Raw genomic sequence first — 13,837 nt, forward strand, 5'->3', positions numbered from 1 at the left:
TCGGGGTGCAGAGACTGACCTGTGGGGCATCCCTCCCTGTGCCATCTTGGGGTGCAGAGACTGGCCCATGGGTTGTCCCTGGGTCTGTGCTGTATAGGGCTGCAGGGCCAGGAAGTACAGGAGTGTGCACTAACCCATGGATGCAGGCATGTCTATGATTGTCTGTGTGTCTCCGTGAAGGTGGGAATGAGCTCCACTCGGGCCCAGATCCATGGAGTTTCTTCTAGTCTCTCCTTGCCCCTCTGGAATTCACTCTCCAGTATCAGAAATCCTCCTTGCCCACTTTTTGAAATTATGGTATTTCTCTTCTTGTTACCCATTCCTTAGAGGCAGGATCTCTGTTTTCTTTATTTTTGTTTCCCAAATGAAGTGGTGTCTGTCTCCTACAGGTGTAGCTCTACACAGGTATTGTTGAATTGAAAGGGAACAGGCGTGTGCCCAGTACAGCTTTGATGTGGGCCGTCAGAATGCTCTCCAGAGCATCACCTCTCTTTCGTGCACCCGTCCCAACGGCCTGCTTTCTCTTCCATGTCCCACCCCTGGCCCACGGACCTCCAGGATGAGGAGGGGTTTCATCCTGACCCTCAGAAACTCAGGAAGGTTTCTGCACGGACCAACAAATGGCAACCAATTGGAATCAGTATTCACAATGTCACTTTCCCAAACTAACTGCATCAGGCAAGTGCTGAGAGCAATCAGGAGCTCCACTGAGGCTGAGCCCCATCAGGAGAACGAATGTGCACAGTGATTGTCCCACTGTGAGCTAGGAATGAGGCAGTTCCGGTGAAGGAACAATTCTCACTGCATGGCAGATGTCAGGGTGGCTAATGGAAGCAGGGGTCTTGCATGTGGGGGGCTGGGCGTGTGTGTGTGGTGGGAGGAGGGTCTCGGGGAAGGGGCTGGCTCTGTGTGAGAAGCTACTCCTCCAGGTAAGGCATGCTGCTGGCTTGCATCAGGTCTCCTGCCTTCCTTGGCCTGACAGGCAGCCTGTGTCCCCTTTGCTCTCGGTGGGCCCTTGGCATCTGGCACAGGAATGAGGCTGGGGACAGGAAACGCTTGCCGAGTGGATGTGCCAGTGAACACGCACGTGGGCGGTAAAGTAGCGCAGGAGTCAGAGCCTGGCGGCGTCTCCTCTCCGGAGACGGGAGGACCAGCCGTGCCCAGGATGCTGGGAGGCCACAGGGAGCTCCAGGGATGGCTGAGCTGGGGCAACGAGGTCCCTCTGTTCAGAAGCCCCCGTCAGCTGTGCTGTTTAATTCATGTCTGTCCTACCGTCTGCGTTTTGTATGTGTTCCATGGGCACCTTTGGGGGACACCAGGTTCAGCACAGAGATTCGGAAAGGTGGCCTGGAGGAGGAGACGCAGCTGGACCTTGATGCTAAGGGCAACTGGTGTAGGGCTGGCCAGCCATGGGACCCCAGCCACTACGAGGACGCCGTGCCTTCATACCGGCCCCCAAGCAGGCCCCCTAGTGCTCTTCCCAAACTCAGATAGACATGGTTGAGAACACAGGAATGCAGGGCAACTTGTGTAGGGCCTGCCCGCCCCCTGGTCACCTTCCGACGACTGCTTTTCTGGGAGCATTGCCTTAACCAAGCAGGTAAATACACGTAGCTCCTCCGTGATGGCTTCCATGATGTGTGTGCAGGGGGCACATCCGGGCACACCCATCGACCCCCTTCCTGCCCCTGGAGTGCACAGGTGGGAACGTGCCTCTCCCCGTCTCCGAAGCCCCGAGGGATGTCTGTGGAGAAGACATTTTGATGAAGGAGGCCTTAGAAACACTTTCAGGTCCAGTTCATATCCGTACATTTATCAATTTTCTTCTAAAAATTGGTATTATAAGATGTATCTCTAAAGCTCTCATTTGTTTAGGATGAAATTCAGTTAGGAATGTATGTATTATTCATCTAGAAAGCGCACTCTTTCCTAAAATCAGATGGAATTTAAAACATTTTACCAATTTTTACCTTTTAAGTGATCCAGTTATGTTTTCCAACCTTAATTAAAAGTAATTTTAAATTGAAATTACAAAGCGAGACATACTTACTAATTTTTTAATGGGAAAGGACAGAATCCTAGGAAATGGGAGTGGCTCCTGTTGGCGGTTGGTGAATGTTGTTGTGGACCTTTCTTGGTGACCAGGCAGTAAGTCAGCCCCCTCCACGGCCCAGGCACCACACTTGGCTCTCACCTCTCCTGTCGCTACACCTCGGCCGATTCACTCTCTGCTTCCTTCCAGTAGTCAACTGGCCACCACTGATGTACGTCAGAGTCACGTGTTGATCTTCTGTCACAGACACCTGTGTGCAGTCAGTTCTAGAACTGCAGTCGCCACGTCAGAAGGCAGGGCCACCTTAAACTGTGCTAGATTCTAAATGACTATTTTTTAGTCTTTTTAAAGATTTTATTTATTTATTTATTTGAGAGAGAGTGAGCGAGGGGAGGGGAGAGGGAGAGAGGATCCCAAGCCAACTCCCTGCTTTGTGCAGGGCTGGAGGCGAGGCTCAATCCCACGACCCTGAGATCACGACCTGAGCTGAAATCAAGAGTCAGACGCTCAACTGACTGAGCCACCCTGGTGTCCCAGGTTGTTTCACTTTCTGATTATTCTGAATAAAGCGGCTGTGAAGATTCTTGTACAGGCCATTTTGCAGGCATAGGCTTTGCTTTCTCTTGGGTAAGTACTTAGGAGTGGAATGGCTGATTGTGTGTGTGTGTGTGTGTGTGTGTGTGTGTAACTTTATACAAGAAACTGACACACTGTTTCCCAAAGCGGTCGTCCCATTCTGTGTTCCCACCAACAATGTATAAGAGTTCCAGTTCCTTCACATCATCATCCGCACGTGGTAAGGTTGGTCTTACTGATTCTAGCCGTTCTACCCGTTATGTGGTTGTGGTTTCAATTTGCGTTTCCCTGATGCCTAAGGATGGTGCACATTTTTCACATGCTGACTGGCCATTCATCTATCTTCTCTTGTGAGGTAGCTGCTCAAGCCTCTTACCTATTTTTTAAAATTTAGTCTTTAAAATTATGGAGTTACAGGAGTTCTTTTATGTTTTTATTTTTTATTTTATTTTATTTTTTTAAAGATTTTATTTATTTATTTGACAGAGAGAGACACAGCCTGAGAGGGAACACAAGCAGGGGGGTGGGGGAGGGAGAAGCAGGCTCCCCGCCGAGCAGGGAGCCTGATGCGGGGCTCGATCCCAGGACCCTGGGATCATGACCTGAGCCGAAGGCAGACGCTCAACCAACTGAGCCTCCCAGGCACCCGTTTTTATTTTTTTTTAAGATTTATTTATTTTAGAGAGAGAGAAAGAGTTGGTGTGAGCAGCGGGGGGGCAGAGAGAGCGAGAAGCCGACGCCCCGCTGAGCGCAGAGCCTGACACGGGGCTCAATCTCACAACCCTAAGATCATGACTTGGGCCGAAACCGAGAGTCAGCTGCTTAACCGACTGAGCCACCCAGGTACCCTGACATGAGGAGTTCTTTTAAATTCTATGTAGGTATTCTTGTCTGGCATATGTGTTATTGATATTTTCTCGGTCTGTGGCTCATATTTTCGTATTTTTCATAGTCTTTTGAAGATCAAAATGTAAACATTTTTCGTAATTCTGGTTTATCCACCTTTCCCTTTTGCGGTTTTCACTGTTTGGGTTCTAAGACCCCAAAAGCACAGGATAGTCTATTCTGTTTTGGCGGTGGGAGCTTCCTGGTCTTAGCTATTACGCACAGCTCTGTGACCCAGCTCAGGCTGTTCTGTGTGGCGTAAGGTGTGGTGAGTTCTCACTTGCGGTCGTTGCTATTATTTGGTATCCAGTTGTCCCAGTGCTACCTGTCGGACAGACTTCCTGAAGGAAACCTCCTCCTGCACTCACAGCATTCTGGACACAAAATGTGTGGGCTCCCCCCCCCAAGCAGTTCTCCAGGCCTCTGTGGATGCCACCTGGGCGTCCTACGATTTCCCCTGTTCTGACACCAACTGCCCAGAGTTAGTGCAGGCCCCACAGACCGTGGGCTCTGGCCACCAGATGGCCCCCTGCTTTAGACGCCATTTGTAAGTAATGGGTCCCAGGGACCCCACACTTCTGACTCGGCTACAGATCAGGGGTTCCTAACACTCTTCTCAGGTTCAGTAATTTGCTAGAATAACTCACAAAACTCAGGGACATATTTAGTTATGTTCCCTGGTTTATTATAAAGGATATTCTAAAGGATAGAGATGAGGAGATGCATAGGGTGAGGTCCAGGAGGGTCTTGAACACAGGAGCTTCTGTCCCTGTAAGTTGGGGTATATCAACCCTTCACAAACCTGGAAACCCTCTGAACCCCGCAGTTTAGAGACTTTTATGGAAGTTTCATAGCAGACTATTAACTCAACCTCAAGTCCCTCTCCCAGAGGATGGGGGACGGAGCTGAACATTCCAGCTTCTCATCCTGGTGACCATCCTCCATCCAGGAGCCCACTCAGAGTCACCTCATCAGAAAAAAAGATGCTCCTATCACATAGGAAATTCCAAGGGATTTAGGAGCTCTGTGTCAGTAACTAGGGGCAGAGACCAAACACATACTTAAGCCTCACTTCCCTTCCCCTATTAAATAACTCTGACACCTTTGTTGAAAATCGGTTGATTCCAGGAGCGCCCGGGTGGCTCAGTTGGTGAAGCGTCTGCCTTCGGCTCAGGTCATGATCCCAGGGTCCTGGGATCGAGCCCTGCATTCGGCTCCCTGCTCCCGAGGTCCTGGGATTGAGCCCCGCGTCAGGCTTCTTGCTCAGCGGGGAGTCTGCTTCTCCCTCTGCCTCTGCCCCTGTTTGTGTTCTCTCTCCCTCTCTCCCTGTGTCAAATAAATAAATAAAATCTTTTAAAAAGTTTTAAAAAAAATCAATTGATTCTGTATGTGGAGGTCTATTTCTGGACCTTTTATTTTGTTCCACTGACTTGTCTATTCTTATACCAATACCACACAACTTTACTACAGCTTTGTATTCATTTGATTACTATAGCTTTATTAGCTATCTCTTATAGATTACCAAAATCTTCTCTTTAAAAGCCAAATTAGAGAAGGCATCTTTTTTTTTTTAAAGATTTTATTTATTTTTTTGACAGAGACACAGCGAGAGAGGGAACACAAGCAGGGGGAGTGGGAGAGCGAGAGAGAGAAGCAGGCTTCCCGCCGAGCAGGGAGCCCGATGGGGGCTCGATCCCAGGACACCGGGATCATGACCCAAGCCAAAGGCAGACGCCCAACGACTGAGCCACCCAGGTGCCCTAGAGAAGGCATCTTATATTCATTTGGTGCCTATAGCTACCGCAGCTTTCTATTGATTTACATTAATACGGCCACCAACCTTTCAACCTGGTTCTCTTCCAAGCTCATTCTGATTTTCTTCGGTCCCCTGCATTTCCATATGAATATAAAAATTGGCTTGTCAATTTCTACAAAAAAGCCAGTTGAAGTTTTGATTGGGATAGATCAAACAGGGCATTTAGCAAATCAATATTCAAGAATCTGTTGCTTTTGTTTAGTGATCTATATAGTGGCAATATAGTTACTTAAACCAATTGAGGTGAGCTCTATATTGACAGGTACTTCTCTGTGTATACCATGACAGTGGAAAAATGGCATTGGTAATTATGCTCATGGGTACTGAGAGACCCTCCGAACGCCCCTGAATGGTCAAGAAGGGCAGGTCACATCAGTAAGGTTTTGATGTCAGGTGGTTGTGATGTTGTGATTGTATTACAACGATTTGAAACTTCATGATCATATAAATTTGGATTTCTTTTTTTTTTTTTTAAAGATTTTATTTATTTTTTGACAGAGAGAGAGACAGTGAGAGAGGGAACACAAGCAGGGGGAGTGGGAGAGGGAGAAGCAGACTTCCCGCCGAGCAGGGAGCCCGATGCGGGTCTCGATCCCAGGACCCTGGCAAGGCAGACGCTTAACGACTGAGCCACCCAGGCGCCCCTAAATTTGGATTTCTTTATCAAGTAGACTGCAGTTCAGTTCAGCGATGTGATGGGTGTACGAAATACCTACTGCCCACCGGGTGCTGGGCAGACGCTGACTGAGGAACATGCCAACAGCCTCCTCCTGCCCTAGAGCCCAGGGCGTTTAAACAACCATAACAGTGCATTCTTCTCAGAAGGCTGGGTAGCAGAGAGTTTATGGTTATATAATTTTTTACACCGTAGTACTTGTGTTTCTGAAAGAAGAAAACCAGAAAATGTGAAATTTATCATTTATTTAATTTAGTGCTTACATCCATGATAATACTTTTTAAATTTACAGTATTGATTATCAGCATGGCCATATTTTCGTGAATATTCCTTATATTTTCTCTGAAAGCTTGGCCAAAATAAGAATATGTGTTTCCTTTGTGTACCCCACAGCCAGGGACGAGTTGAAAGCAGCTCCTGGCAGCCAAGTGGATGAATGGAGTTACACGATTTCCTGAGACAGACACGTATGGGCATGGCATTGATCACTCAGAAGTATAAATGGAAGTCTCCCCAGCTGGGGAACAGGACCTAACATTACAGAAATGAAGTAACAATGGAAGGAAGGCAGCAAGAACATCACCAATCCAGAGTTCCTAAATGTCACAGGTTACAAAATCCACACACACAGTTGCCACAGTGAGGGAACACAGTGGACCCTTGGGCCACATGGGTTTGAACCCTGTAGGTCCGCTTACAGGTGGGTTTTTTTTTTTTTAAAGATTTTATTTATTTATTCATGAGACAGAGGGAGAGGCAGAGGGAGAAGCAGACCTCCCGCAGAGCAGGGAGCCCGATGCGGGACTTGATCCCAGGACTCCGGGATCACGACCTGAGCCGAAGGCAGACGCCTAACCATCTGAGCCACCCAGGCGCCCCAGGTGGGTTTTTTTTTTTTCATTGCAGTGTAGTACCAATCTATTTTCTCTTCCTTATGATTTCACTAACAGTTTTTTATTCTAGCTTTTCTTTGGTAAGAATACAATATATACAATATATAAAACGTTTAACATACAACTTACTGTTAATCAACCATTTATGTTATTGGTAAGGCTTCTATCAACAGTAGGCTATTAGTAAAGTTTTTGGGGAGTCAGAAGTTATACCAGTTTTCGACTGCGCTGGGCGTTGGTGCCCCTAACCCTTGAGTTGTTCAAGTGCCAACTGCACTTTACGTCAAGAGGGAATTGGATCGATGGGGAGGAGGGTACCTGCGTGTAGGCAGAACTGTATGAACAAGAGTGGGGCATGGGAATAAACAGGGAAGGGGCTGTTGGGTGGGGGGGATATGGCACAGGCAAGCTGTGGGCAGAGCCCAGCAACTGGGGCGGACACAGGTCCCCCACACCACTCGGGAGTAGTGAGAGGACATGGAAATTTGGGCAAGAGCTGAACAGGGAGAGCCTCCGTTTGCAGGACACGCAGACTGCTGGGTCTGGCTTTCTCCCGGTGCAGGTATTTCAGTTCAGGCAGAAATGCTGAAACATGGGGTTATAGGCTTAGGGCCACAGGACTTTCAATCACAGGTTGTAGGAGTTCGTTAAAGAAACCAGTTGCTGTGCTGGATTTTGCTCTGAATTTTTGTTTCTTAAAGCCTATCAAAATTCACAGTTATAACATTAACAAGCACCCCTTTTCACTGTGAGGGGCATGTGGAGGCGGCCCTGCTTTTGCCTCCCCAAGTGAAGTGGTGTAGAGCAGTCCGGGCTGTGCTAGCCTGGGCCGGTTACCCTCCTGGTGCCTGCGCTGCCTGAGGGTGATACGCAGGCCATCACAGCACCCGTCAAATCCCGGCGCCACGAGGACGGCCCGAGTCAGTGTCTGGAAAGGCCCTTTAAGCGGGACCTGGCACAAAGCAAACACCGCACGGTGCTTGTTAACTGACACACACTTCTGACGGCGCCTTCTCCAGCGGGGCCTGCCCGACATTCCCCCTGGAAGGGCCAGGCTTCGTCTTACTCTCTTTTCCTTCCAGACTTTTCTTCCTGCTCGTTCTAATAACTACATAGCCAGTGTTAACATCTTGAACTGTGTCTGTGGGTTCTTTTGTTTCTCATTTCAGTTCTGTCCATTTTTGCTTTGAGCATTTGAAAGTTATGTTGTTGTTGTTGTTTTTTAAAGATTTCATCTCTTTAAGTCACCTCTACACCCAGTGTGGGATCCGAACCCATAACCCCAAGATCCAGAGTCGCAAGCTCCACCGACTGAGCCAGCCAGGCGCGCTGGGAGGTATGTTCTGATATGCACTGAGGATTCTTGCACTTTCCTGCTGAGCTGACCCTGTCACTACGGACCAGTCTCTCCTAACAGTCCTGACCTGAGGTGGCCCAGTCTCACGCCACTGTCACCGGTGATTGTACAAAGTGTGTTTGAATGATGCTTCTTTTTCCATCCTTGTAACTTTGGCTTGTCTTGGTCTTTAGATTGAAAGTGTGTTTTGTAAACTCCTAAGTCAGGTGGGTTTTTTTTTTTTTTTTTTCCTTTTTACTCAGTTTCTGGCTTCTAATTGTAGTGTTCCATGCATTTACATTTAACATAATGATTGACATAGTTGGGTTTAAAGCCACTACCTTGTTCTATATTTGTTCTAGCTGTTCTTTTTGCCTTTTTTCTTGCCTGCTATTGGACTATTCATATATTTTTTAAATTCCATTTATCTCCTCTGTTGTAGTTTTTACATACAGGTTATTATATAACATTATATATAATACATACATTTATACTTACTTAGGGGCTGAGCTAGAAAGTACAGTATATACCCTTCACTTGCCACAGTTCACTTTGAAATCATACAACATTTGATCAACCACATAAGAACCTCGGAACAGTGAAATAACACTGTCTTGCTTCCTAAACTTTTGTTTCCTTGTGATCATATTTTTTTTATTTCTGAGGGTTGCATTGTCTCATCTGGCAGCCACTAGCCACGTGCGGCTATTTAAACATCCAGTCACATCAACTATAACCAAGTACAACTTTAAAGCTCAGCTCTCAGTCACCCTGGCCACACTGGCAGTGTGTGCGAGCCCCCGGGTCGTGGCTCCCGTCCTGGACACGTGCTGTGTCGGGACACTCCCAGTACATGGAGTACATGGCGGGGAATGAGCACCCACAACACATGACTACATTCTGCTTTGAGCATTCATCTGATAATCTTTTAAAGAAATTATTTAAATGTCTTTTAGAGTTACCCACGCCATCACCTGTTCAGGTGTCCTTCACTCCTTGGGGCAGATCTGGGACCCCACTGGGGTCACTTTCCTCCTGCCTGAAGGAGGTCGGTATCTTTCCGAAGGCCAGCTCTTCTGGTGACGATTTTCAGCTTTTGTTTATCTGAAAATGCCTTTTATTACAGATGTTCAAAATTAATTACGACCTTAATTTTTGAGGATATTTTTGTTAGGTATTGGATACTGGTCTCAAGGACTGTTTGACCTTTAGCATTTTGCGGATGCCATCTTTTTGTTTCTGGCGCCCACGGCTCTTGATAAGTCGTTCTCAATGAAGTCTCCCTGAATGTAACGTGTCTCTTAAATTTTTGTTTTTTAGGGACACCTGGGTGGCGCAGCTGGTTGAGCATCCAACTCTTGGTTTCGGCTCATGTCATCATCTGATTGTGAACTTAGGGTCATGAGATCAAGCCCCACATCAGGCTCCACACTCAGCAGGGAGTCCACTTGGGATTCTCTCTCTCCCTCTGCCCTTCTGCACCCCCCCCACTCTCTCTAAAATAAACAAATAAATCTTTAAAAAAATAAATTTTGTGTCCTTTTAGGACTTTTATTTTTACCTTTGGTTTTCAGAAGTCGGACTGTGATATGCCTCCAAGTGTGGTTCTTTGAATTTGTCCTCCTTGGAAACCCCAAGGGTGCTAAACTTTTTGGATCTGAGGGTCAGTGTATTCTTACTAATTTGTAAAACTCTTACACAGCCTCTCTCCAAATGTTTCTGTTGCTCCATTTTCTTTTCCCTCCCTTCTGGACATCCAGCTTTACGCACACTGGACATTTGATCTTGTCCCACAGTTCCTAATATTCCTTCCTGTTATCTTTCTTTCTCATTCTAGTTTGTTCTGTTTCCAGAGGATGGAATTTTGAGTTGAAAAGCCCTCTCTTCAGCTGTATCCAGTCTGGTGTTCAGAAAATTAAACGAGCTCTTCATTTCAGGTGTTTTGCTTTCCCCTTTGCTACTGGTGGGTGGCCCTTACTCCTAGGGTGTGGCCTTTGTGGTGTCTCAGGGCTCCCCGGGCAGCACAGAGACCTAGCACCGCCCAGTCCTACAAGGCCTCTGCCCTCATGTAGCACCTGCAACTAGAAGAGGTTCAAAGAACAGTGCTAGGTCGCTATAATGAGACTTCCTCTACTTCTGTTTACTTATGTGTATGCCATTTATGAAAAACAGGGATAATACTGGTTCTGCGCCCTGCCTCACTCCAGCAATTCTCATCACCGGATATGTGAACTAGGTGTTGAGGGGAAAAAAAGCCCCAGACATATTAAGAAATAAATCTCCAGGGCGCCTGGGTGGCTCAGTCGTTAAGCGTCTGCCTTCGGCTCAGGTCATGGTCCCAGGGTCCTGGGATCGAGCCCCACATCGGGCTCCCTGCTCAGCGGGAAGCCTGCTTCTCCCCCTCCCACTCCCCGTGGTTGTGTTCCCTCTCTCCTCGTCTCTCTCTCTGTCAAATAAATAAATAAAATCTTAAAAAAAAAAATCTCCAATATACTCAACTTTTTAGTCTTAATCAAAACCTGCATATGTTTATATTGCTCTCATCAATTATGTTAACAAAAGTTGTAATACTAATTCAATCCAAGAGAGATGTTTTAACATGACACTTATATTTGCAGGAATTGCAAATTAATGTATGTATCTGTGTATGTGTGTGTCTCCAGGGGTAAATAATAAGCTCATGAATAAATACTCAAGCATAAACACTTATGGTATTTAGGATAAAATTTGTGGGGGAATTTGAATGGAAATGAGTTTGGGAGTAAAGGATTTTTTAAAAAGATTTTTTTATTTATTTGAGAGAGTGAGAGAGCAAGGGGGGGGGGTGGGGAAGAACAGAGGGAGAGGGACAAGCAGACTCCACACTAAAGCACAGAGCCCAACACAGGGCTGACACAGGGCTGGATCTCATGACCCTGGGACCATGACCTGAGCTGAAACCAAGAGTCAGATGCTTAACCTACTGAGCCACCCAGGCGCCCCAGGAGTAAAGGATTTAATAAAACTGGTTAACTAAGAGACTGTTTATATGTTTATAAAATATAGGCTAGGGGGTTTCAAATCACAATGGCATTCAGGATCCATTTCATACATCTAAGGAATGATGCCATAATTTATTTAAAAAGTCAATATTTATAATATTTGAGAAATTACATCCACCGAAATTATTTAAACATGGAAAATTTTGCTATTATCTTGAATGTGGGGGCTTACAAGATTTCACAAAATTAGTTTATTGGATACTATGCAAAAAGCTTTGAGGACCATGGGTCCAGCAATTTCTTTCTATAGTCTGAATCATTACAAGAGACACAAATGGGTCTCCCTGTTTTCAATTTTGTCACATGTGGCAAGAAGGTTGACATTTTTTTTTTTTTAAGATTTTATTTATTTATTTGACACAGAGAGAGAGAGAGACAGCTAGAGAGGGAACACAAGCAGAGGGAGTGGGAGAGGGAGAAGCAGGCTTCCCGCCGAGCAGGGAGCCCGACGCGGGGCTCGATCCCAGGACCCTGGGATCATGACCTGAGCCGAAGGCAGACGCTTAACGACTTGAGCCACCCAGGCGCCCCGAAGGTTGACATTTTTAACAATTAAACTGCTTGAACAGTTTACTTCTTGCTTGAACTGCCCCCTGGTTTCCCACTTCTCTAAATGAGAAGCTCTGAAGTGTCTTCTGAAATGCTCTGTGTTTGTCCTGCCATCATTCATGGGCCTTCGGCCTGGGACACACCAGCCTATTCCCTCCTCAGAGCAGTTGCCCTTCCTCTTTGCCCGGAGGTTCCTGAGGTCTCTGGTGCACATCCTTCAGGTGTCAGGTCAGATGTCTCCTCCTCTCCTCGTCTCTTGGCCCCAGCATGCTGCCTTTCAGCACACACTCTTTGGCTGTCCTGTGTACTTATTCACATGTGTACCGCGGATCCTCTGTAAGCATCTGCTCTCTCCTTCCACCTGTGTCTGGCATAAACTAGATGCTCAGGACACATCTGAAAGAACAAATCTTTGTAAAGAGTCTGCGTGTGTGTCTTCCACATCTCTGCCTTCAGTTTTTTGACATGGAGAGCAGCAGGTTGCCTACCTGTGAGCGTCTTCTGGTGCTGCTTGCCCCCTCCATCACATGGGGTCTGAAGGCTGGCTTCCTTTTGGTCCTCTTACTTTCACACACCCTGATGGGACACGTCTGCCTGGTTGCTCACTGCTCTCTGCGCCTGGTGTACAGTGGAGGCCTATCAAGCATTTGGAAGGGGTGGAAGGCCCGACTGATTTGGAGCCCTTCCTCGCTGTCTCAGCACTTGGTGAGTCTTCTCCTCAGAGCGTGGGGTCTTTACCATTTCTACTTGCTTAGGGCTTGGCATCACCTAGCTTTTATCCAGGTGCCTCGGGTCCACACTACAGGGATGTAGCTGAAACACGTCAGTGCAATGTCACAAGCTCACCCTCTGTGTGTCTGCCAATCTGGGCTTCCTGCACGACGGCCGGCCGGTGCCGGCCAAGGCTTGTGAGGATTTCGAGGAAGCTTGCGGAAGTCTGCTAACAGCATACAGCACACGCTCCAAACACCACCAATACCTTTCCCCCGGCGAAACTTCTGGAAGCCAGCCGAGGGGCGACGTCCCGAATGAGTGCACTAAAGCACAAGGCGGCAACACGCTCCACGGTCGCTCATCGGCGATCCGGAAACACTCGTTACACTGCTCATATGCCCGTTCTTTCATTCGACTGTATTTTGTTAGTTATTTTTACAAGACTTTAAGTCGTCTACACCGACTGCGGGGCTCGAACTCAAACCGGGAGGTCAGGAGTCGCGTGCTCTGCCAGCCAGCCAGCCCGGCACCTTTGTATTTTGTTTTTAAGTGACAGGCTCTCCCACTTACCATTTCCATACTTGTCTCAAGACCACCAACACACAAATACTTGATGAAACTTGTTTCTCTGTCTAGGACATTCCGCCACAGTCATGGCTCAGAAATTCTGGACTAAACTGCGAGCACAGATGGTAAATGAAGCAAGTCAGAGTTCCGTCGGGGTGGCGTGGGGTGGGGTGCCCCAATGCCTCCCGTGGGCGCTCTGAGCACCTTCTTGGGCCCAGGTGAGATACGTCCCGCAGCTCCCCGCCCCGGCCTCCCGCGCCCCTGCATCCCCGGCCCTCATGCCCCCGGGACCCCTGGCCTCCCGCGGTCCCGGCCTCCGCGCCCCCGACCCCCACGTCCCCAGCCTCCTGCGCCCAGCCCCCGCGTCCCAGCACCGCGGAGCTGACTTGGCCGTCGACGGTCTCCCGCGGACCTCCCGAAGGGGAAGCAGTTTCCTGCTCTGCGCAAGGCCGTGCGGATGCCCGCGCAGGCCACGAGCGCTCCTCCCACCCCGTGGCCCGAGCCGCGGCTCCTCGCGGCAGACGTCACGCGCCCCCCGCCCAGCCCGCGACGACCTCGACCCGCCGCCTGTCGCCCCGGAGCTCCGCGCCAGCCACGCTCTACCCCGGGTTTTCCAGGCCGCTGGAAGCCGCGCCTGCGCCGGGCGCCGCGGCCGGACGTGCGGGCGCTCGGCCGGCGTGCCTCGCCATTGGCCGGCCGCCGGTAGCCCCACTGCTGCGCGCCGCCCCCAT

At 48.4% G+C, this 13,837-nt stretch overlaps 1 protein-coding gene and 1 long non-coding RNA gene across 2 annotated transcripts in view; both read left to right on the forward strand.

The window, feature by feature from the left end:
- The first annotated feature begins 2,657 nt into the window (after window positions 1-2,657).
- On the forward strand, window positions 2,658-9,595 carry LOC110572453. The gene is made up of 4 exons (XR_002479857.1): window positions 2,658-2,680; window positions 6,400-6,706; window positions 8,128-8,235; window positions 9,556-9,595. It is a non-coding gene; the product is annotated as an uncharacterized LOC110572453 (long non-coding RNA).
- A 3,689-nt stretch (window positions 9,596-13,284) lies between these two features.
- The window catches only part of FOXK2 (forkhead box K2), a 65,913-nt gene continuing 65,360 nt past the window's right edge, over window positions 13,285-13,837 (forward strand). The window contains exons 1-2 of the mRNA XM_021680707.1: window positions 13,285-13,324; window positions 13,724-13,808. Coding sequence (XP_021536382.1) covers window positions 13,285-13,324; window positions 13,724-13,808 — 125 coding nt within the window. The remainder of the gene's footprint in view (window positions 13,325-13,723; window positions 13,809-13,837) is intronic.

Source organism: Neomonachus schauinslandi, chromosome 15, assembly GCF_002201575.2.
Source record: "Neomonachus schauinslandi chromosome 15, ASM220157v2, whole genome shotgun sequence".
Classification (NCBI taxonomy): domain Eukaryota; kingdom Metazoa; phylum Chordata; class Mammalia; order Carnivora; family Phocidae; genus Neomonachus; species Neomonachus schauinslandi.